A 24725-nucleotide genomic window follows, 5' to 3' on the forward strand; every position below is an offset into this window, starting at 1 on the left:
CTTTTCTCACATGATATATTGCTTACTGCGCATGAAGTGCAACAGGCAAATTTGATATTTGTAGCTTCCTGGAAAGTGTGTAACACAATGCCCCACTACACGCTGTTAATGAAGGTATGAACATATGGATTAGGTTCTCAGATATGTGAGTGGCTCAAAGACTTTTTTAAGTAATAGAACCCAGTATGTTGTCCTCGATGGCAAGTGTTCATCAGAGACAAAGGTTTATCAGGAGTGCCCCAAGGATGTGTGATTGGACTGATCTTATTTCCTGTGTATGTAAATGATCTCACAGACAGGGTAGGCAGCAAGTAGAGCTGGTTTGCTGGTGATGCTGTTGTGTATAGGGAGGTGTTAAAGATGAGTGGCCATAGGAGGATACAAGATGATCTTCTAATTGATGTTGGTGGTTTGGTTAGTTATATGTTCCAAAGATAATTTGAACATTTATTGCATCAAAATAATTTGAAATCAGTCAGTTTACAGGACATATTTACATGATTAATGCTAACATTATTATTTTTAGTCCTACTCATGCAACTACATGTTGTTGTTATTTATTTATTTATTTGTACTATCAGTTTTAAGTAGAAATTTGTCATTTGAATAGAAGGATTTGTCCAAGAGAAATGATTTTAAATCATGATTTAAAATGTGGTCTGCTACTTTTCAGAAAATGTGGTTTGCTACTTTTCAGAAATTTTATATTGCGGGGGAAAAGACTCTCTCTCTCTCTCTCTCTATATCTCTCTCTGTCTCTATATCTCTCTCTGTCTCTATATCTCTCTCTGTCTCTATATCTCTCTCTGTCTCTCTCTCTCTCTCTATCTCTCTCTCTCTCCATATTAAACTCGTTTCTGAGTCACTGACAGCTTTAACAAAGGGTAATAAACATCGTTAAAATGCCTAGCTCCTTGAAGAGGTACTGTCATGACATCCATGGGTGAACACCATATATTACTTTTACTGCTCACTTATGTGCAGTCAATACTTTATTTATAAGTGACAAGTTGCACAGAAAATTATTCTATAATATGTTTTCGAGTGAAAATAAGCAAAATATGTCGAAGTTAAGTTTGTTTCAAGATTAGCAATTACACAAGGGCAAAAGTAACTGAGCTTAGTTGTTTAAGATGCACAGTAAATGTTTCTTTCAGTTCAAGTTTTCATCAATATGTACAAGTAAAAACTTGGAGCATTGTACCCTATTTACTGTTTCAGGCCCATGTGCTATATCAGTGGTGTGTGACTGTTTGTTGTACAGAACTGAATGCAGTGTTTTCTTCAAAATTTATGGAGAGTCTGTTTTCTGAGAACCACTTAATAATTCTTTGGAAAATATCATTTACCAACTCTTCTGCTTCTTTCTAACTAACTTTTTTTTTAGCACTAGTATCTTCTGCTAAAAGTAGCATTTTTGCTCGTTGGACATAAAGTGAAAAATCATTCACATTTATACAGGGTGATTTTTTTTTTTTTTTCCCCAACATGTACAAAACTCTAGTAATTGATAGATGAGATGATATGGAACAGAAAAGGTCTACTGAATTTCTGTCCAGAATTGCATGGTTTCCATTTATTCAGTCACACATTGATAGACTGCAGTCTAATAAGCTCCATACTGTGCAGCCACAATTACAGTGTGTGTTGAAAATGGTTTCCATGTGCCTCAATGCACGCACGTATGCTCTGTAGCATGTTCTGTCTCGCACGTTCACATCGGTCAGCCTCTATCTGAACAATGTCAAAGGCAGCATGAATAGGCTGCTTCAGTGTCCACATCTGGAATGGGCTCTGGATACACAATACTTTTGAGGTGGTACCATAACCAGAAGTTCCACAAATCAGGGTCACCAATTGTTCCGGCCCACACCTTCTGGCTGCACCAACTGTGATGATTTGCTGTTGTTATATCATGGGGGTTCTGCATACGATCCCACAGATGACAAGTTGGAAGATACCATTCCATATAAGGTGGCCTCATCTGTGAATAAGATGGATGGTGCTAATCCCAGAATCATGTTTGTCTGGTGAAGAAAACGGTGACAAAACTGTTCCTGATGTGGAAAGGCTGTCGCTAGTAAGCCTTGCACACACTGTAAGTGATAAGGGTAGTAGCAATTCTCATGGAGAATCTTCCACACGGTCATCTGGCTTACCATGTTCTGGCAGGCCAACTGCTTCGTACAGACATGGCACTGTTAATCACCTTTTCCTCCAAGTCTGGTGTCCAAACATTTTGGGTACATCCTGCATGATTTCCTACTTCTGAAATGACACTGTCTCACACAAATGGCGAAACACTGTTGCAAACATTGAATGCTGTGGTTGTGTCGGTGGGGATAGGTTTCCTGATACAACATTGCTGCCTGTCGCCCATTGTCATTTACCTTTCTGCAAATAAACATCATGTCGACATGCTCTCGATTTGAATATGGAACCATTGTGTACAATGCGGTATCACATCCAGTACATGGTGAGTCAGCAGGAGAAGTGAATTGCACACATTATTACCCATTGCTATGGCAGGAGAGAGTGCTAGGGCATGACATATGAGGAATAGTACAACACTCTCGGAGGAAATCGTGCATTCTATAACTGTGGTTGCAGGGTACAGCCCGTAGTACACCACAGTCTCTGAGTGAATGGCCTCTAGCATGGGAACCATGCAATTCTGGATGTTAGTTTATTAGGCCCTTTTTGTTCCATATCCTCTCATTGATCCGTCCTTGTAGTTTGCGCATGGTGGAAAAACTCACCCTGCATGAAGAATCAAAGCAGACCCAAAATTGAGTCCTTCCCCCACCCCCACCCCCTTTTTTGGATTGGGAGGGGGCACCAAAAACCCTCCCCCACCCCCTTCACACACACACACACACACACACACGCACACGCACACACGCACACACACACACACACACACACACACACACACACACACACCCTGAAGTTACTAAAATTTACTGCCTTTCTGGCATTGTGTGAATTATTCAGCACAACTTATTGCATTCTGTTTGTTAAGTATGAGTCAGACCAACTGTTTATAAAACCATCAGTTTCATAAAACTTGAGTTTTTCTAAGAGAGTACGATTACACACTCAAACACATTAGAAAGATCACAAAAAGTACCAACTGACTGTATTACTATTTACAGCTGAATGAATGTATAAACCCTTCTGGAATTCAAAGTGTGATATTCCAGGTAAATTTTTTCCCCTTAAGTGAGCGACTACTCTCGATTACATTACTTTTTCGAATGTTTTGGCAAATATGTCAGTAGGGAAATTAGACAATAATTGTTTAAGTCTGTCTTGTCATCTTTCTTATGAAGTGGCTCAGAATTCTGTTTGGAATTCCGTCAACCCTTCATGAGATTTTGGTTTTTTAGAATTTCTGTAATGGTATTAGTTTCTCCTAAAGGATTTTGATGCTACATGTTGTAGCTTCAAGTTTTGTGAAATGACATTTTGAATATATTGTCTTGCTTCTTCAGTTGCACATTTGATCCTATATTTGTTGCTGTGTTGAGAAAGTGATTGTTAAAAAGTACTTGCAACTTATACATTATCACTCACAAAATTGTAATTTGGTTTAATTGTTATGGAATGTTGTATAGTGACTGGTTGTTCTTTCTCCCATTTGACAGTGTCCCATCTAGTTTTAATCTTATTATCTGGATTATTTATTTCAGCCAGGACATGCATTTTTCTGGACATTTTAGTTAGTTTCCTTAAAATGTCGGTTCGTGACTTACTCTGCCCTTCACATAAATTTCCTTCTTCCTCTTACATCAGATTTTAGTTCCCTTAGTTATCTGAGGTTAACTTGGTTTTTTAATGGCTCATCTGGATACTTTTTAGGGAAGGAACTTTCAAATATTGATGCAGATTAACTATAGAATAAATTGGATTTGACATTAGCATCTCTTTATACATAAACCTCATTCCATACTGCTCCTTTAGCTTATTCTTAAGACATTGTATCGTGTTGTCATTAATAAGCCTCGCTCCTGTATATGAACCTTCCTCATTGTTGTAAGGTGCAGTATTGCTTATTTCCATCAATTGTGTATCATGATCAGATAGTCCATTAACAATTGGGTACACGTTAATTGTTTCAGCCTGAGCTCTGTCTACAAAATGTTTTCAATCAGTGTCCTGCTATTTTGCTGCATGAGTTGGAAAGCTGACTGATTGAAAACCCAAATAATACTTCTAGTTCATTTTTCCTGTCCATGATGAATGGCAGTTACCTCTAAATGTAGAAAAATGCAAGTCAGTGTGGATGGGTAGGAAAAACAAACCCATAACATTCGAATGCACCATTAGTAGTGTCCTGCTTCACAGTCGTGTGATTTAAATATCTGGGCGTAACATTGCAAATCACTGTGAAAGTGAACGAGCATATGAAGATTGTGGTAGGGAAGGAAAATGGTCAACTTTGGTTTATTGGAAGGAGACCATCTGTAGGATACTTGTGCGGCCTTTTCTTGAGTATTTATTGAGTGTTCCTTGAGTGCTAGGGATGTGTACCAAGTCGGATTAAACGATGAAATAGAAGCAGTTTAGATGTGGGCTACTAGAATTGTTACCTGTAGATTTGAACAACATGGAAGTGTTATGGAGATGTTTTGTAAACTCAAACGGGAATCCCTGGAGATAAGGCGACATTCTTTTTAAGGAACTCTATTGAGAAAATTTAGAGAAACAGAATTTGGAGCAGACTGCAGAACGATTCTACTGCTGCCAACATACATTCCGTGTAAGGGTCACGAAGATAAGATATGAGAAATTAGGGCTTGTAGAAAGCATACACACTCTTGCTTTCCCCTCACTCTTTTTGTGAGAGAACAGGAAAGGAAATGACTAATAGTGGTGCAGGGTACCTTCCACCATACATCGTATTGTGGCTTGTGGAGTATGTATGTAGATGTAGACATAAGACATGGTGAAAGTGGTGCCATTTTAATGCCCCACACCTTAGGTTTACAATGTGTCAAATGCCGTGCCCGTCTTTTGAAATGTTCCACGAAGAAATTAGTAATGACCAGACTAGTGGGCTAGCCATGGTATCACCTTGGTGATGTCCTGTGAGAAAACGGAATCAGTATTTCAAGAGTGTCATTGAGTAGCACAATATCAAACAAAGAAACAATGTCAAAGCTGGTCAGGACATCATTTGGTTGAAATTTTAGTTGGTAGACACTGTGAATTTTGCAGATTCCTCCTATTTACGCCTGCAAACAGAAAATACACCTTGATTAATCAATTTGTATTCTGTGTGATCTTCTGTAAGATCCGCAGTTACCTTTCCTAGTGTCGTTGGGTCTAGTAGGTCACGTATCTTGTGATCATAATCTTTGGTGTGGTCTTCCTTACAGCGGTCGCTTTTCCGTTGTCGGCAGGCAAAACAAAGGACCTCTTGTTGACCTTCGAGCTCTTGATATATCATAACAGAATATCAGCATGTTATGCCCTTAGAATCCTATCATCAGTGTACAACATGCTGTGTCTTTTAGTTACATATTATTCATATGTACACTCAGTTCTTAGCTGTGACATTCTTTTTTGGGGAACAAATGCACAAAATATGAACACAATTTTCAAACTCCAGAAAAGAGCCATAAGAATAATAACCAAAAATACTAGTCGAGCTCATCGTAAAGATATGTTCAGAGCACTGGGGATTTTAACTGCTCCATGTGAGTACATTTACCAGTCAGTTGTAAACATCAAAAATAACATTGGTAATTACTGCACAAACAGCTCTGTCCATGACCATGCAACAAGAGATAGACTCAACTTACATTTACCAACAAAACATAAACATAAAACTCAAAACAGCATTTTCTACCAAAGAAACTGTACAACAAATTATCAAAAGAGGTTAAAGAAATTGCAAAAATACACTTATTTAAAAAGACAGCTAAAAAGTATCTGTTATGCAATACATTTTATACGTTGAAGGATTACTTAGCTAAAACTAAGTAGGGATTTGATAAAAAACGTTATACAAATAAATGATGATGATGATGATGATGATGATGATGATAATAATAATAATAATAATAATAATAATAATGATTATAAAATATCCAACAGTCCACATAACACCTTCACTTTGTCGCCCCCCGCCAAACACTTCTTCCTCTTTCTGAGCTCAACATCTCACTCATTATGGAAGGATGCTGACTCAGTTTTTCAGGATGGAAAATGGGAAGTTGCGGTGTGTGTGTGTGTGTGTGTGTGTGTGTGTGTGTGTGTGTGAAGTGTTATGAAACAATGTGTGTGTACAGTGACTGATAGTGAGATATGAGTGAACAATGTGGCATTACATTATTTAATAAGTTATTTGTAAAAAAAAAAAGTATTGTATACCAGGAGTAAATGTAATGGTTGCCTGTAACTAGAAGTCTCTAAATGTATGTGTATACGTATTAGCTCATTTTAAATTGATCTAAATTTGTAAATACTTGACATGTCCTATATCCTTGTAAAAAGAGATCTGCAGATGAATAAAGCTGCTGCTGCTGCTGCTGCTACCACCACCACCACCACCACCACCACCACCACCACCGCCACCTCTCCTCTTTTCATGTTGCAAGCTAGTGGTTTTGCTTGAGGCAGTATCCTGGTGATTTGAGTTCATACCTTTTCAGCTTTTTCGTAACGTAGGGTCTGGATGGTCACTTCAGAGTTAACAGTGCCTACATAGGGATTAAGCATGGAGCAAAGTATAACCCACGATCAGTTCGACTGACAACTGGGCACACAAAGGCAGAGTACAGTGTGAGGTGAAAGCTTGGTCTGCGGGTGTTGGAATTGGTTTCAGAACTGCTGGGCCAGACCTATTGCCACTGGGAAGTAAACATGTGAGCCACTGGCTCTGCCCATGCTACACTTAGCTCATACCCTCTGTGGCAGCTTTATATACTATTCCACTACAATAACATGCCAGCTCTCGATGTCCAATGTTGAGGGTTTTAGAATAGTTCAATTCCCTCCTTTTTGAAGGAAACAGTTCCTCTGAGGTCAGTGGCCATTCACTTACGTCGACAACTGTGCGTGATGTTTGGAATTAACTCGTCATTCTACTTTCCACATCTTTTAGTGCAGTGTTAAGAGTTCATTCAGCATGTTCCTGTGGATGATGCTGTCGATCTCATTCCAGTCTTCTTGATGAGTGCTACCACTGGTTTGATATAAAATGTCCAGAAGTTGCTCATCAATTCATGCCAACTTGCTCTGTGTTTCACAATTTCACCCATGAAGAAAAGCTCATTGCAGTAAGTCATAGATACAATGCACTCAGATGGTGGTGAACAGGTGTCCACATTTCAGGAACTTACGTGTGGTCCCTTTGTCCCGACTCTGTGATCTTGAACCCTCCTCCCTGAAGAGGCATTTAGGATTACACGAAACGATGCTAATGGTTTTCATAAATTACTTGCATATCATAAACCATTTGAGTAGCTTCTTTACAAGAGAGAGGACAGCTTGGGGGTCGACAGGGAACTAGTCCTTTGTTTTTTGTGAGAATGCGGAAAGCACTTTCAAATTTTTGCATTGACTCCTGTCTCATTCTTCACTATTTCTTGTGCATCAAACTACTCACATGTTTTAAAGCAGCTAATTTTTCTTCAGATTCCTGTGTACGTGTTTGGGAGGGGATACCGATTACATAGGCGTGAAAGTCACCATTTCTTGAAGGAAAAAAAAAAGTTGTCTTAATTTATTAAGTGTACATTATGACCAGAAGAGAGGTGTTTATCTAGTTTGTCACATCAGTTCTCTTGACCAATATATTGGGTACACAAAGATATAAACATAGTTTAATCATAACAGAGCTGTCCGGTTACGTGAAATATCCATGCAAAGAAAATTTTTTTACTGAAAGTAGAATTTAGAGAGAGAGGTGGAAAAAAAACTTTTTACCATTCTATTCCTGCTTAAAACTCCTTTGAAAATTGAATAGATGCAAAACTAATTACATAACAACACTAATGAAATTGAAGCTTCATCTTTGAGTGAATATGATAAAAGCGTTGCACTATGTTTAACTGCACAATCTTTGTTTTTATCATTATTTTTAAAGAGTTTTTTTTTTCTTTCTTCTAGGACATTCTGAGATGTCGTGTCTTAACTTCTGGTATCTTTGAAACAAGATTTCAAGTGGATAAAGTCAATTTCCAGTAAGTTAAGCACACTGTTCAGTATTAAGTGTATTTAGGAGGAAAAAATTATTAAATTCTTTTTTCGTGTTTTAAAATCAAACTTGTTCATGAATATAATTAAAGTTGTCTTGTAACAGTTCATTTGATGCATTGGAAATGAAATTGAACGATTCACAAACAAGAAAAGAATTTTCAAAGTGCTGTTTGTAGATATCTGGTAGTTCTCTGTACTGCTGAGAATTTGTATCCCAGAAGTTAAATTTTAATGAATCGTCATTAATATTTGTTAATGCTAATAAAGTGAATTTGATGAAACATAAACTTGCCAGCAATTTTTGTTACTTTTAAGGAACTACGTAATTTAAACAGAACATAAGGCCAATAAGATTGTATTTGCTGCATAGACTCTGCTTGCTTCTTGCATTTTTGGAAATAATCTTAGGAGTACAGCTGCCAGAATTCCTGAATCTGTTATTTGCATTGCAGTGAATGGTGCTAATGTGATAAACACATGGTGTTTGTCCTTCCACAAAGCATGTGTACTGGTTGGAGTTACTTTTGTGGTAAATTAATTGTATCCTCTAGATACAGGAACAGTTGTAAGCATTATTATAATTGCGAAATCTCAAATTAGCATTGTGTTTCATTGAGGCTGAAAGTTAACAGTATTTCAGTTCTATTTTTTTTTATTTTTTTACATTTATTTAAGCAGTGCGTATCAATGACAAACATTTTATTATTACAGTATGTTCGATGTTGGAGGACAGAGAGACGAAAGGCGGAAGTGGATACAGTGTTTCAATGATGTTACCGCAATCATATTTGTTACTGCATGCAGCAGTTACAACATGGTACTGCGTGAAGATCCTACCCAGAACAGGTTGCGCGAGAGCCTTGACCTGTTTAAAAGCATTTGGAACAACAGGTGAGGGTTTTGGCTGAATGTCTACCTGTTATGATTATTTTCTTACCAGTGGAGCATTAGATTGTCATTATACAGGGTTATTCTAAATTATGGACCCATTTTCAAAACTTTGTATTTATTCAAGTACAAATCGAAAATGAACAAGCTTTATACCAATAAAAAAAAAAGGAAGTTTCAAAACTTCTTTAAAATGTTTGATATCAATTAAATACATTTTATAATTTGAAATGAATTAGTTTTGAATAATTATTTAATAATTGGGAATTTGACCAATGTTATAAATGTTCAGTGTGGCCACCGTTGGCTGCATGGCAAAAATCAGCGCAGTAGACAAACTCGTCCCACACATGCAAAAGCGTATCTGCTGTTACTGAGTTCACAGCAGCAGTGATCCAGTTCCGCAGATCGTTCAGAGTGGTTGTTAGAGGCAGAACGTAAACAGCTGCCTTCACATAATCCTATAAGAAGTAGTCACAGGATGTGAGATCAGAAGATCTTGGTGCCCAGAAGTGTGGCACCAGGTCGTCAGGTCCCCTGCGACCAGTCCAGCTCTGAGGAAGGGAGTAATTCAAAAAACCTCGTACATGACAGTCCCAATAGGGCGGAGTTCCATCTTGTTGGAAAATGAAGTCGTTGAAACCTTCCATAACTTCAGGGAACAGCCACTGTTCCAACACGTCCAGGTATGTGATTCCCGTTACAGTTCCTCCCCCAAAGAAAAATGGTCCACAAATCTTATAACGGGATATGGCACAGAACACGTTGATCTTTGGTGAGTCTCCTTTGTGTTGCAATGGTGAATGTGGTTTTTTCAAACCCCATATGCAAACATTGTTTCTGTTGACCTTTCCACTAAGGTGGAACGTTGCTTCATCGCTAAAAATTACACACTGTAGAAGTGTGTCAACCTCCATCTTTGCTAGTACATAACCACAAAATGTGAGACACTTCTCTTTGTCATTGAGATTGAGAGCCTGCACATGTTGTAATCGGCAGGGCTTGTACAGTAAACGCCATCTCAGAACTTTCCATACTGTTGCTTGAGGTATTCAAAGTTCTCGACTGGCTCTATTGGTAGACTTACTGCGGCTGCGCACAAAACTTTTTTGAATCCATCGGACATTATCCTCTGACATATGTGGTCTACCTCTGCTGTTTCCTTTGCAGACACTCCCAGTCAGTTTAAATTGCTTAAACCAATGTCCAATGCTTTTGTGAGTAGGTGGTAGAATACTGAATTTGTTACGAAATGCGCACTGCACTGCAATTTGCGATTCACTTTTTGTGAGCTCAAGAATGCAGAAAACCTTGTGCTCCACAGTCACCATCTCACTCGTAACTGAACGTGAAACAGTATGATAGCCCTATTGCTGCACGAACTCTACCTGATGCTTCTGAAACCATCACCGCCCGCCCGCTGCCGCCACTGCCTGCCAAAAACTTGGAAACTTCCTCTTTTCATTGGTATGAAGCTTGTTCATTTTGGATTTGTACTTGGATGCATACGAATTTTTGAAAATAGGTCCATCATTTAGAATAACCCTGTATTTATTATATTATATTATACACTGCAGACATTTGAAGCAGTTGTTAATGTTCAGTATATGAAGTATTTCACAAGAAGTTTGATTTATATTAGGTTTCTGTTAAATATGTGTAATTTTCAAACACTTTGGAGACTGGCCACTGAGAAGAATGTCATGCCTAGAAAACAAGCTGTTCACGCCTATATTTCAAGCGTAACTTACACATATGTAATGGATACGTCTTTATTCATAAAGAGTAATACATTGAATAAGACCAAGCTTCAAGATTTATTTTATATTTAGTATAGTTTTACATAGAATAAAAGTTTTAAAATAATAGTGACAGAAAGTGTAATTATCCTTTTAAAAAATTAAAAAAGGAGCATACGGGGTGAGATATTGAGCAATTTTGTCCTCTTGAGCTTCCAAAATTTCTTACTCGCTCAACAAATGTGAGACATAGTTTTTATGTTGTAGCATTATGCATCATTGCTTATACCTGTCCATTTATAAGACGGTTTTATCTTTATGTGATACACTGTAGTTTTAATTACTTGTCTTTACCTTAATTAGCTATGTAAGCGAAGCACAAAATATGGTTTACATTCTCCATGGTAATTACTTGTTTGCAGCGTAGTCCACTTTCTCTCCACTAAAGATCATAGAGTTGGACAAAGCTGCCTATGCAGATGGGGCAGATCATATTTTTTGTGAGTGGGTAGTTGTCCAAAAAAAAGGTTCCAAATTCCTTGTAAATAGAATGAAAAAAATCGTAAAAGGAAACTGTTTATGGATAAAACTACAATAAAATTAAAACTATTCTTAAATTATTTTTTATTTAATCAATTTCTATTGGATAGTAAAAAAAATCACTTGCATAAGCTGTGCTGCTCTTTGCATACTGCAAAATAAATGTGTTTAACAAATCATCTTAATCTAGTATGTCGGTATCGTCATGGTAAATGTGCAAACTAGTGATATGATTGAGTCAGTCTTGCAATTTTACTGATCATAAATAAATTTTGAATCAGTTGTAAAAAGGAAAACTTTGTTCACCGGAATGGGATAATCCATGAATCGCAATCCTCACAACATCCCTCTCGTCCGTGGTCTGCTTATTTTCTCTCTTTAGAAGTACCAAAAGCATGTCTCTATTGCTTAATAATCTCTCACCATGAGAGTAATTTTTGTAAAATTTTAAAATTTAATTGAGACCTGCATGATGTAAATTTTTCCAACTATTAAAAAAAAAAAATCTTGCAGAATCATTGTCAAATAGACTCTAGAGTGATAAAATCAGTTGATCAAAAACTTCAAAATTTGATTTTCTGTAAAATTTGTTAGGTGTTTTGAATTTAATATTTTTCATTATTACCGTGATCGAGATGTTTTGGAGTTTTGTGCTGATGCAGAAGTGGAGCTTCATCAAGGTCATAGAGGTCAGCAACTGCTTGAATACTTCAACCCCAAAATTTCCCCAGACTTGAAATCACAAGAGACACTTAACATATCAGGAATAGCTTCTATTTTTCCATATTATTTGATAGATTAGACTTCTGTGATTCTGTGTTTAAACTTTTTACTCACAGGGGGACATTCTGGTCTGAGAAATTCAGTTTGGGATGAGACTCACAGGTTGGTAGTATACATCAAGAGTGTCGACTCATAAGTCTTATAGTGCACTACCCAGAAAATTTCTAGAAAAAGGGCTCTAAAGTTTTAAGCATAACTTATACGCACCTCATATACGGTCAGAAGTAGCATTGCAGCAAAAAGATGAAATAGCTCAGTCAGTAGCATGCTGGAATGTTGTACGGCCAATGTGGGTTCAATTCCACCTGCAGGCTTGATTTTATTGTTTTCTTAATTAAAAAAAAAATTATAACAATGTTTAAGTAAAGCTAATGACCTGAAGTGTTATCAGTTAAGTCGCAAGTAATTTTATTTTGTTTATGAATTGGATGTCGCAGGCTGCTTAAAATGATCTGCTACAGTGCCAGTTCATTCCTGACTTTCCCAGAGATTGGAGCATTCTGTGTTGCAAAATATTACCAGAATTTTTACAATGTTGTGAATTAAAACGGTGTGTCACTGAAGACGTAGTGAAAGTATCAGAAGTTGCAGATTCATTATACAGAGAAGTGTCAAAGGTGGTGATTAAAAGATGTGCAGGCTGCAAATAATTTGATTGCATTGGAATCTTCAATGACAGTTTTTCATGAAACACTGTTTATGGGTGAAGAAATTTTGCATACTATGGACATGTTGGCTAAAAAGATACCTGTGACTGATGATGAAATTCCTCACGAAAATGAAGGTTAGCCTTTCAGTAAGTACGAAGACCACAGCTCATAGGACCATTATAAACCAGACGAAAATAAGGCAAGGGAAGCAATCTGTCTTTCTTTTGATTACAAAATTAAAGTTCTTAACAACACACTCACACCATGTGGAAACAACAAACATTATAAAAAGAAAAAGGATGCAGCCAATTAAGAAAGAAGAAGGAATATTGATCCCAATGGGACGAAGAAATAAAAAAAAAAGGAGGAATCAATTTGATAAGTATCAAGCAGTCAGTTCCTGGACGTGTTGTTCAAATGTATGTGAAATCTTATGGGACTTAACTGCTAAGGTCATCAGTCCCTAAGCTTACACACTACTTAACCTAAATTATCCGAAGGACAAACACACACACCCACGCCCGAGGGAGGACTCGAACCTCCACCAGAACCAGCCTCACAGCCCACGACTGCAGCGCCTTAGACCGCTTGGCTAACCCCGCGCAGCTCCTGGACGTGTGATCATTTTGTTGAAACCAGAGAAAATTATCAGCAAGTGACTACACAGAGTTTGCAACGGTGTGCCTTAGCAGCAGCATAACAGTTTACAGATTTTAAATTTAAAGCTTCTGACAGCTGGTTTCTTAGATTCAAAAATAAGTGCGTAATTTGTCAGCGAAAAGTGACAAGATTTGTTTCAAGAACAGAAACAGCGACTGTGGAAGAAACCTTGGCTGCTGTAGACACTTTTCAAACCCAGAGGTTAAAATTGATAATGAATTTCAACAAAGATTTTGTTATCAACACTGACCATACAGGTATTTATTCCAGGGTATTTCAAAATTCATTTTGCTCTCTATTTTTACTGTTCTGACAAAATGCTTCACTTTCGGTCGATTTTTCTTTCCAGGGTATCAGTACCGGTTGGTGTATGGTAGGACTCTGGCTACCAAAGGAAGCAAAACTATATTCGTTAAAAGACATGACGTGAATAAAGTGACTCATACATATATCGCTCAATATTCTCTCTCTCTCTCTCTCTCTCTCTCTCTCTCTCTCTCTCTCTCTCTCTCTCTCTCTCTCTCTTTCTGTCGGGAAACATCCTAGCTCAAGTGTGAGTTTGTATGCAAGAGGCAGCTGATAATTTTGGTCCCAGAGTTCAAAAAACAGTAAAAGAATATTAACAAAATTACAAAAACATAATCAGGTCTTCCAAATCTGGGAAGCTAATGACAGGTCTGTATACTGACATTCTCAACCAGTGTTTGAAGTAGGGTCAAGAACGGTTTCTTGTAATTACTAACTCTTGCGGTGGACAAGCAAAGCCTGAATTATATGACAAAATCATTCAGTATGACGAGAAATCACTGACATGTGCAGTTAAAGTGATTCCTCCAAAATGTACTCCTATTGTTCAACCAAGTGACGTTATTAAAACAGACAAGTCAGAAATCTGAGGAAGCATATACAAAATTGCACTTAACTTATTGAAAATAATAGAGAAATAAATTCTCGTGAAGAGTGTATGAAAATAACAATCAATAATCCAGTATCAGCTGTCATTGCCAGTTTTTGAGGAAATGATCAGATATGCCTGGTTATGCTTCCAGGCTTTCTGATGAAAAAGAAGCTATCAGAAATGCCAACAAAGTATGTTTTGCAAGAGATCTTTTAAAAATATCGTTGTTCCTGTAAACAATCATCCTTCATAAATTGTGCAAGGCGCCAAAATATTTTTTGTTTTCAATGTTTATGTAATTGAAACTCCACCCAGAATTTTATGACAGTGGCAATTGATTTACTTCCATTAAAAATGCATTTGGAATTATTTGTTAATACTTTAGGTCATTAACTTCATTTAACAATTGTTACAGTTTTTAAAGCAATTAAAAAAACAATGAAACCATACTGACAGGTAGGTAGGATCAAATCCAGATCGGTCGCATGACTGTCAGGCACACAACTGACTGAGCGACTTTACTTATATGCTGCTTTGCTACTTATGACCCATATGTGAGATTCGTATGAGCTACGTTTAAAATTTTTCCAGAATTTTCTGGTTGGTGCGCTTTAAAGACTTCCATGAGTGGATACCCTTGAGATATATTACTAATCTGCAAAGGCTCATCCCAAACAGAGTTCTCGAGATTGGAATGTTCCCTTGTGAATGAAAACTTAAAAAGTTGTTAAAGTAAGAAATTGTTAAAGTAAAATAGCAAATAATTGTAGAATCCAGATATATATAGGCTATAATAGAGAAATAAATTCTTTTGAAGACTGTGTAAAAATAACAATCAATAATCAATCATCAGCTGTCATTGCCAGTTTTTAAGGAAATGATCAGATATGCCTTGTTATGGCCGATATCACACTGTCAGTTACCGTGTCAATAGAATGATCATACCAAAATTGAAACACTTTTTTAATTTGACCTTACAGCCATCCCATCTGTAAAATAGAAGTATATATAAATATAAACATAAACCATCAACAACAATTGAATCGTTTTTAATCATATATGGACCTTGTTGGTCAATAGGTTGATACAGAAGGTAAACATTTCTCAGTTTCCTTCTCAGTTTTAATCTGCCACTCTTTGAATGGAGCACAGTGCTTCAGTGAGTTTTGTTCAAAATTTATTAAATATTTCATTATTTGAATAAATTTTGTTGATGGTGAAATTTTTTTCAGTTGCCTCCTACCTTGACAAGATTATGAACATTATATAGTGCACAAACAGTGCTAGAGGATCTTAATTGTGTATTTCTAACTGCAATTCTTATACTTTCTCCAGAAAGATTTCAAGCCATGTCATAATACTGGCCTCTGAATTTAGATAGTGGTAATTTGTCCAGTGCTAGAATGTCTTAGACAAGATCAAACAAGGCTTCCATTAAAGTAGTATCTGTTGAATAAAAGCCGATAAAATACTCATTCACTGTTAAATCTTCAGAAGTGAAAGTGAGGCAAACAGAGACTTGTTCGGTTTGGGATAAGTCACAAGTTTTATCCAGTATTATTGAAAGGTATTGAGCAGTTTTTATGTTGCCCTTATTTCCTGACAAGACTATAGATGCAATCAGCTCAAGAACTTCATTTTGATGATCGTGGCGAAGCCATTTGTAACCATCTCTCTGTAAAAAATATTTTAATTCTGTTGAATGTTCTGGGCAAACCTTTAAAATGTCTCAAAGTTGCAATTTCCATCGCTCTTGGATTTTCATTTTGGGAGACCTTGTCTAACTTTTGATGCACTGAATATTTCTGTAACGTGGTTCGATTACTCATCATGTGTTTCAACTGAAATGACGAAATCGACTGAGTGATGTTACTAGCTGCAACGTTTTATTAATACTTTGGTGCAATTAATATGAAAAGAACTTGTTACATGGATCCTTATCAATTTTCTCCATAGTACCAATTTGAAAATTCACCTTAACCCTGTGGCGCATAGCATCTACTACAGTGGATAGCTGTCAATGGTCACTTCTTTGACATTTTCAGTCCGTCCTGAGGCTACAAATGCACACAGTTCACTGCAATGGGCACTTCCTACCGGTGTTGTGTCCTGCATGCATTTACAGCCTCACGACTGACTGAAAACGCCAGAGAATTGACCATTAAAAGGTGTCCACTGCAGTGAAATTCATACTCCACAGGGTTAAACTCAAGCTTTTTTCAAATTCATGGCCCGCCTGTCGAAAGCCACTATTAACTTTCACTCTCACACTTCAGCACACGTTCAAAAGTTGCTTTATCATTATTGTTGAGTTGAAGCTATGGATTATGCTCCATCCAGTTTTTAAAAACTGAAAGCACTGAAGAGTTCTTTGCAGTTGACATAAAAAGCTATAATATATTTTTATGTTAGACAAAAAACTTGTAAAAAAAAATCAATGCATAAAAATGTTAACAATTCAAATGGCGCATTTGTTCTGTATTACGATGCATTTTCCATTTATATTTCTGGTATGTAATATATTCCAATAGCTCAGAGTTATGCTTATCGAAGTAGCACACTCCTCCTTTAAATCGCTGTTATGCTTCTTGTAAACTGCTGAAATTCAAACAGTGTATATGCTTTGATGTGTAAGATCATAACAGTACTCACTTTTATTTACAGTGTAGTTCTTAACATTCTGTAAAGAAGAGTAGTATTTACACTATTGACAAATGTTTCTAAATTAAGGTGGAAGAAAGTTGATTTTACAATACCTTATGAATTTCACAGTCGGCTGCCTCAGCCTGCTCATCACTAAAGGCTCCGAGGCACACTGTTTACAGAAAGATGGTACAGAAGTCTCATTTACATTCTACTGCCGAAGTGCTTCATCTACTTACTCGTTATTTCCTTTTGCTTCTCACCACGAATGAATCCATGTCCATTTTAAGGGTTTCTACAATGAACCCTTCTATAATAAAAAGGTATCTTCATGAATGCCTCTGTTCATACACCAAAAGAACATTGTCAGAATTGCTGCCCAATCATAAGAAGTGCCATAGCACGCAGTGACTAGCAGCGATCTCATCGGTTGAGTAAGTTACACTACCATTTAGGACCATAGCATTTCCAAATAAGAGGCACAGTTACAACACTGCTGTGCTAGTGATGTCACCACACCATGATGTTGCTTCCCCTGTTTGGAATGGCTGCAATACTGTTTGTGAGAGCAGCTCTCCTGGTAGACACAGGTGTTGCCCGGCATGTTGGATCAGACAGGCTTTGTTGTTTTACTCTCTTCATCCAGTTTCTTGCGTTTCTGTGGTTTTTTTGTTCCCCTTTTGTACATTTACGCGTTCGTTGCTTTTCATCGTTCTTGTGATTTTTCCTTTCATTCCGTTTTGTGTTGTCAGTCTCTATTGTTTTATTCTCACACTTGTGGCATTGTTTTATTCAGAACAAGGGACTGATAACCTTGTAGTTTAGTCCCTTCCCCCCCTCTTTTAATCCAACCAACATCAAGGACGTTTCTCTACTTCAGTGTTGTTTGTTATTTTCAGCACATGACCGAAAGAAATCGTGATTTGCTGCAGGTATGTATGCCTTAGGAGACAGTACATCACCAATTTCTTTCTGGTTAATTGTCTAAACTATTTATCGTCCATGTTTCACTCCCATACATGGCTACACTCCATACGAATACTTTTGGAAACGGCTTCCTGACACTTGAATCTATACTCGATGTTAACAAATTTCTCTTCTTCAGAAACACTTTCCTTTTCATTGCCAGTCTACATTTTATATCCTCTCTACTTCAACCATCATCAGTTATTTTGCCCCCCCAAATAGCAAAACTCCTTTACCACTTTAAGCCTCTCATTTCCTAAACTAATTCCCTCAGCATCACCTGACTTAATTCGACTACATTCCATTATCCTTGTTTTGCTTTTGTTGATGTTCATCTTATATCCTCCTTTCAAGACACTGTCCATTCCGTGCAACTGCTCTTCCAATTCCTTTGCTGTCTCTGACAGATTTACAATGTCGTCGGAGAACCTCAACGTTTTTATTTCTTCTCCATGGATTTTAATACCTACTCCGAATTTTTCTTTTGTTTCCTTTACTGCTTGCTCAATATACAGATTGAATAACATCGGGGACAGGCTACAACCCTGTCTCATGCCCTTCCCAACCGCTGCTTCCCTTTCATGTCCCTCGAGTCTTATAACTGCCATCTGGTTTCTGTACAAATTGTTAATAGCCTTTCGCTCCCTGTGTTTTACCCCTGCCACCGTTAGAATTTGAAAGAGAGTATTCCAGTCAACATTGTCAAAAGCTTTCTCTAAGTCTACAAATGCTAGAAACGTAGGTTTGGCTTTCCTTAATCTATTTTCTAAGATAAGTCGTAGGGTCAGTATTGCCTCACGTTTTCCAACATTTCTGCAGAATCCAAACTGATCTTCCCCGAGGTTGGCTTCTACCAGTTCTTCCATTCGTCTATAAAGAATTCGCGTTAGTATTTTGCAGCTGTGACTTATTAAACTGATAGTTCGGTAATTTTCACATCTGTCAACACCTGCTTTCTTTGGGATTGGAATTATTATATTCTTTTTGAAGTCGGAGGTAATTTCGCCTGTCTCATACATCTTGCTCACCAGATGGTAGAGTTTTGTCAGGACCGGCTCTCCCAAGGCCGTCAGTAGTTCTAATGGAATGTTGTCCACTCCTGGGGCCTTGTTTCGACTCAGGTCTTTCAGTGCTCTGTCAAACTCTTCATGCAGTATCATATCTCCCATTTCATCTTCATCTACATCCTCTTCCATTTCCATAATATTGTCCTCAAGAACATAGCTGCTGTATAGACCCTCTATATAGTCCTTCCACCTTTCTGCTTTCCCTTCTTTGCTTAGAACTGGGTTTCCATCTGAACTCTTGATATTCATACAAGTGGTTCTCTTTTCTCCAAAGGTCTCTTTAATTTTCTTGTAGCCAGTATCTATCTTACCCCTAGTGAGATAAGCCTCTACATCCTTACATTTGTCCTCTATCCATCCCTGCTTAGCCATTTTGCACTTCAAAGTGTGTAGCTTCACTAAAATAAAGGAGATCTCCAGATGAGAATAATGTAGGTTTTGATATTATTTACAAACTTCTGAAGTGTTGTCTTTCCATTTTATTGACAATGAAATTATTTTATTGATTCTGCCCATTCATCAAGCATGTACATTATTTGCCGTCGGTTTCGTACATACACTTAAATGCAACTAAAATCACCATCACAAGGGAGTCTGGTGTGACGTACCATAGGGGCTTAATGTTGAACAGATTGAAATCTTGTGGTAGCAACAATGGACCTTACCAAAACGATAATAGTCCAATTCATTGCCTGTCTCTTGGAGTTCACTGTAATTGTGTGGAAATGTTTTGCGTGAGGGTTAGTTATCTCAAAGTTTTCCAGCAAGCAGCTCCCAACCACATCTGAACTCCTTCCTCCATGTTGAACATTAAATTCAAATACAAAGATTCCTCTAAATTTATTTTCAGATATTGTGGGAACCCACTTTTCTTTGCAGTATTCAGAGTATGTATCACAAAACAAGCATGCCTCTGTGAGGCCACGTTCCAAGTAAACTTTGTTGGGCTTCCGTTGCCTACTATAATGACTGTTATACACTCCTGGAAATTGAAATAAGAACACCGTGAATTCATTGTCCCAGGAAGGGGAAACTTTATTGGCACATTCCTGGGGTCAGATACATCACATGATCACACTGACAGAACCACAGGCACATAGACACAGGCAACAGAGCATGCACAATGTCGGCACTAGTACAGTGTATATCCACCTTTCGCAGCAATGCAGGCTGTTATTCTCCCATGGAGACGATCGTAGAGATGCTGGATGTAGTCCTGTGGAACGGCTTGCCATGCCATTTCCACCTGGCGCCTCAGTTGGACCAGCGTTCGTGCTGGACGTGCAGACCGCGTGAGACGACGCTTCATCCAGTCCCAAACATGCTCAATGGGGGACAGATCCGGAGATCTTGCTGGCCAGGGTAGTTGACTTACACCTTCTAGAGCACGTTGGGTGGCACGGGATACATGCGGACGTGCATTGTCCTGTTGGAAAAGCAAGTTCCCTTGCCGGTCTAGGAATGGTAGAACGATGGGTTCGATGACGGTTTGGATGTACCGTGCACTATTCAGTGTCCCCTCGACGATCACCAGTGGTGTATGGCCAGTGTAGGAGATCGCTCCCCACACCATGATGCCGGGTGTTGGCCCTGTGTGCCTCGGTCGTATGCAGTCCTGATTGTGGCGCTCACCTGCACGGCGCCAAACACGCATACGACTATCATTGGCACCAAGGCAGAAGTGACTCTCATCGCTGAAGACGACACGTCTCCATTCGTCCCTCCATTCACGCCTGTCGCGACACCACTGGAGGCGGGCTGCACGATGTTGGGGCATGAGCGGAAGACGGCCTAACGGTGTGCGGGACCGTAGCCCAGCTTCATGGAGACGGTTGCGAATGGTCCTCGCCGATATCCCAGGAGCAAGAGTGTCCCTAATTTGCTGGGAAGTGGCGGTGCGGTCCCCTACGGCACTGCGTAGGATCCTACGGTCTTGGCGTGCATCCGTGCGTCGCTGCGGTCCGGTCCCAGGTCGACGGGCACGTGCAACTTCCACCGACCACTGGCGACAACATCGATGTACTGTGGAGACCTCACGCCCCACGTGTTGAGCAATTCGGCGGTACGTCCACCCGGCCTCCCGCATGCCCACTATACGCCCTCGCTCAAAGTCCGTCAACTGCACATACGGTTCACGTCCACGCTGTCGCGGCATGCTACCAGTGTTAAAGACTGCGATGGAGCTCCGTATGCCACGGCAAACTGGCTGACACTGATGGCGGCGGTGCACAAATGCTGCGCAGCTAGCGCCATTCGACGGCCAACACCGCGGTTCCTGGTGTGTCCGCTGTGCCGTGCGTGTGATCATTGCTTGTACAGCCCTCTCGCAGTGTCCGGAGCAAGTATGGTGGGTCTGACACACCGGTGTCAATGTGTTCTTTTTTCCATTTCCAGGAGTGTATTTTGCTATGGCATTGAAGGTCTCTGGTGCCTTGTACAGCTTCATCTTGGAATTTATGTGGGTAGTTTCCATATTCTCTTCCTAATACAAATATTACTGCAATATTCTATTTGAATTTTATTTGAGTAAGTATCTTAACGTAATAGTACAGTGTAACATACAAACCTCTTCAATCTTCTTTTGAAACAGCAAAATCCTGGTTCATTTGCTGCTGTAAATTCCTCACTCTTTCCACATAGTTCTGTGAGCCATGAACCCTTGCAAAAGGTTCCTTGCAGATTATGATTGCCATTCAACATACCTTCAGGGAGGATGTTGATGAAAAACACACACTATTTAAAAAATGCACCAAATCCACAGTTTTGGAGATATGACAATGAAATTTTGTACCACACTTTACATGTAAGTAACACATTTACATATAAAATCCTTTGATTATATATATTCAACTTTTTTTAATGAAATTTGAAGTTTTGTTTTCAAAAAGTAATGTATGTTCCTTTTTCTCAGAAGTATTCAAGAGATTTCTACAAAAAATCTCTGTTTAATCTCTTTATATGTTGTAAGCTTCTCCCATGAGGTTTTTGAAATAGGTCAAATGGGAGAGTTTTCATAATTTTTTGTTATAATTCCACGAGTACAATTTTAAATTCATGCAAAATTCCAAGCACTTGGCCCCATATCTCAGCTTGCAATCATTATTTCAAAATATGCTCTTGAGACAACGTTTATCTGGTTTACAAAAATATGTGTACAAAATTTCATAATTCTAGCATTCATAGAATCTGAGGAAAAGGGAAATAAAATTTAAAAAACAAACTTTTCAGGAAACACACCCCATTTGTACTCTGGGTCTGTCTTCTTTCCTTTACCAGGTCTTCAACTGACTTTTCAGCTGCAGAGGCGTGCTGTAAATATATTTTTCTCAGGATGTCTTGAGTAAAATTTCCTATCTTGAAGCCCATTCTCTATACTACTTTCATCCTCCCGATGTTCCCATCATTAAATACGATAACTGCATCATAAGTTGCAATTCTAACAACTGTAGCAGATGCAAATATGTTTTTAGGGCATCATTTCCATATGAGTTAATTTAGAGACTCATTTGGATTTTGGGTTTTGTCCCGAACACACTTTTTGAGAAGTGAAGGATTGGCCAGAAACCTGTAAGTGGGCTTGACAAGATCCAGCATACAATTCGGAAGCCTCTCCTTGTGAATGTAAGGGTTCTTATCCCTCTGAGCTTGTAGATAGTTACACCAGCTAATGTGGCACAGGTGATGAATAGGGTGTTCATCTGTTAACAACATGTGAAAATATGTAGCCCGTACTGCACTTTTCATGTCATTTACACTGGATAGGTTCTTTCTGATAGCTTTGCCATAATACACTTGAAGAGAGTCTATCATATTCTTTGTGAGTCTGTTGTGTCCACCGATGCCCTTTCCATCTTCCAACTCTTTGCCCTTCATGTCACTGACATGTTTCCTCAATCTTGAGCCCATTCTCTTCTGGATGTGACCTATGCAGTCAAGTTTCTCAATTGAAAGTTCTCCGTAAGGTTTTCTCTCCTTCACAGACTTGAATGCACTAGAGTCACCATCCCCAAGATATTTCACATATCTGACACCACGTTCCGTGACAGATCTCTTAAAAATAATTTGCATACCAGCTCCTTCCATTCCACCACTAGAACCAGTTTGCTGCAGTTATGTCCTTTTACATCTTCTTCACATTGTCCACTAAGCGCACAGTTATGGCAGAATTTGCTCATAACTTGAACATCTAATACCTTACCTGTGTCAATACATATGACACTTGACACACTGTATAAAGACATGTACCCTCTTTTCATGAATGTACCATCACGTGACACAACAAGATCTGTTGTAACATGACCAGAATCGTTCTCATCTAATGGGTCACTGTCTGCAATAGCTTCTATTGTAGCTGCTATCATACTGTCATCATACACGTCAGAAATTGTTTTCCAGTACACGGTTTATTTGTGTAAATCTCGGCTATGGCACTGGCATACTCATTATTCCACACAATGAATTTCCCCCTTCTCCCCAACTGCAGTTCACCTCAATCCATAGGTAAACCCCTTATTAACTTCATAGTACCAGTTTTTACATTTAGAAGTTTTGAATGAGCTATCAGCATCACATTTTTTGCACACAATATGCAGATTGGCTGCCAAGCCTACTACCTTACCATCATCTATAATCTGAATGTTATCACTACCACACGTCTTACAAACACAAGAAAATTTCACTGCTGCAGTCAGTAATTCAGGGTCAGTTAATCTAAATCCAGCGTACTGAGATTTGTCACTGTAACAACCAAGGCTTTTTGTGAGACACACAAATGTCAAATACAGGGAAACATTAAGGTAATTTGTCAAAATTTTGGAGTAATCACCATTCCACATGGGAGCCATAGCAATAAAGGCTTAATGCCAAGTACTTCAGTGGCATAATGAAATATCAGAATATGTTGTGTTAAGGTGTAAATTTTAACTGAGGTTGTACAGTGCCTACTAGTGAACTGATATTAGTTAGCCTAAAAAACAATATATTAAATCCTCAGGATAATGGTATTCAAGGAACTAAATTACTCACCAGGTCAGCTGAAACTGAGCCTCCGAGCCTATACACAAGCACCTTAATTATAGTTATCAGTACCAGTGGCAAGAGAAAAGTCTCACTGCAAAGCAGAATGGCGTGAATGATACAAAACTTTGAACTGAGCAAATGTCCAACTGTTGCCAGGCTCAACTGACCCTTGTTAACTTAAAACTGCTTTTCCATGTAAATGGGAGTATGCAGCAAATGATAGTTAGCACAAAGCATTGACATCAGTGGACACAGCCCTGCGCTAGTACAGTCACTTAAAGTGCATCTGAACATTAGCAAATTTCATATTAACAAGAAGTCCATAAATGTAGTTTGGATCAGCGACTTGTGCAGTTTCAGACCAAATTAGGTGAGGGCCACCTCAAACTTACAACAGTTAGACACAGCCACAAAATATTTTAACAGTAAACAGTAATCAAGAAGTGCTTCCAAGGATAAGATTCAATACAACTTCTTTAGATGCTGGAAATGATTGGTGCTATGCATGAACCAAGATTCCAATCACCTAGGTTAATGAGCACTGCTTGTACATAATCATGCCTCAGAATATCTCAATGTAAACACTCAAGTACTAAAGGTACAGTAACCACACTAGCAGACACACTTACACTAGGCAATCATCACTACTTTGACACTGGTAGCG

At 38.5% G+C, this 24725-nt stretch overlaps 1 protein-coding gene across 1 annotated transcript in view; it reads left to right on the top strand.

Annotated features, from left to right (window-relative positions):
• LOC124619743 (guanine nucleotide-binding protein G(s) subunit alpha) overlaps window positions 1-24725 on the top strand; it is a 372022-nt gene that overhangs the window by 304596 nt on the left and 42701 nt on the right. The window contains exons 7-8 of the mRNA XM_047146318.1: window positions 8119-8192; window positions 8920-9099. Of these exons, the coding sequence (XP_047002274.1) occupies window positions 8119-8192; window positions 8920-9099 (254 nt within the window). The remainder of the gene's footprint in view (window positions 1-8118; window positions 8193-8919; window positions 9100-24725) is intronic.

Source organism: Schistocerca americana, chromosome 6 (genome assembly GCF_021461395.2).
Source record: "Schistocerca americana isolate TAMUIC-IGC-003095 chromosome 6, iqSchAmer2.1, whole genome shotgun sequence".
NCBI lineage: Eukaryota > Metazoa > Arthropoda > Insecta > Orthoptera > Acrididae > Schistocerca > Schistocerca americana.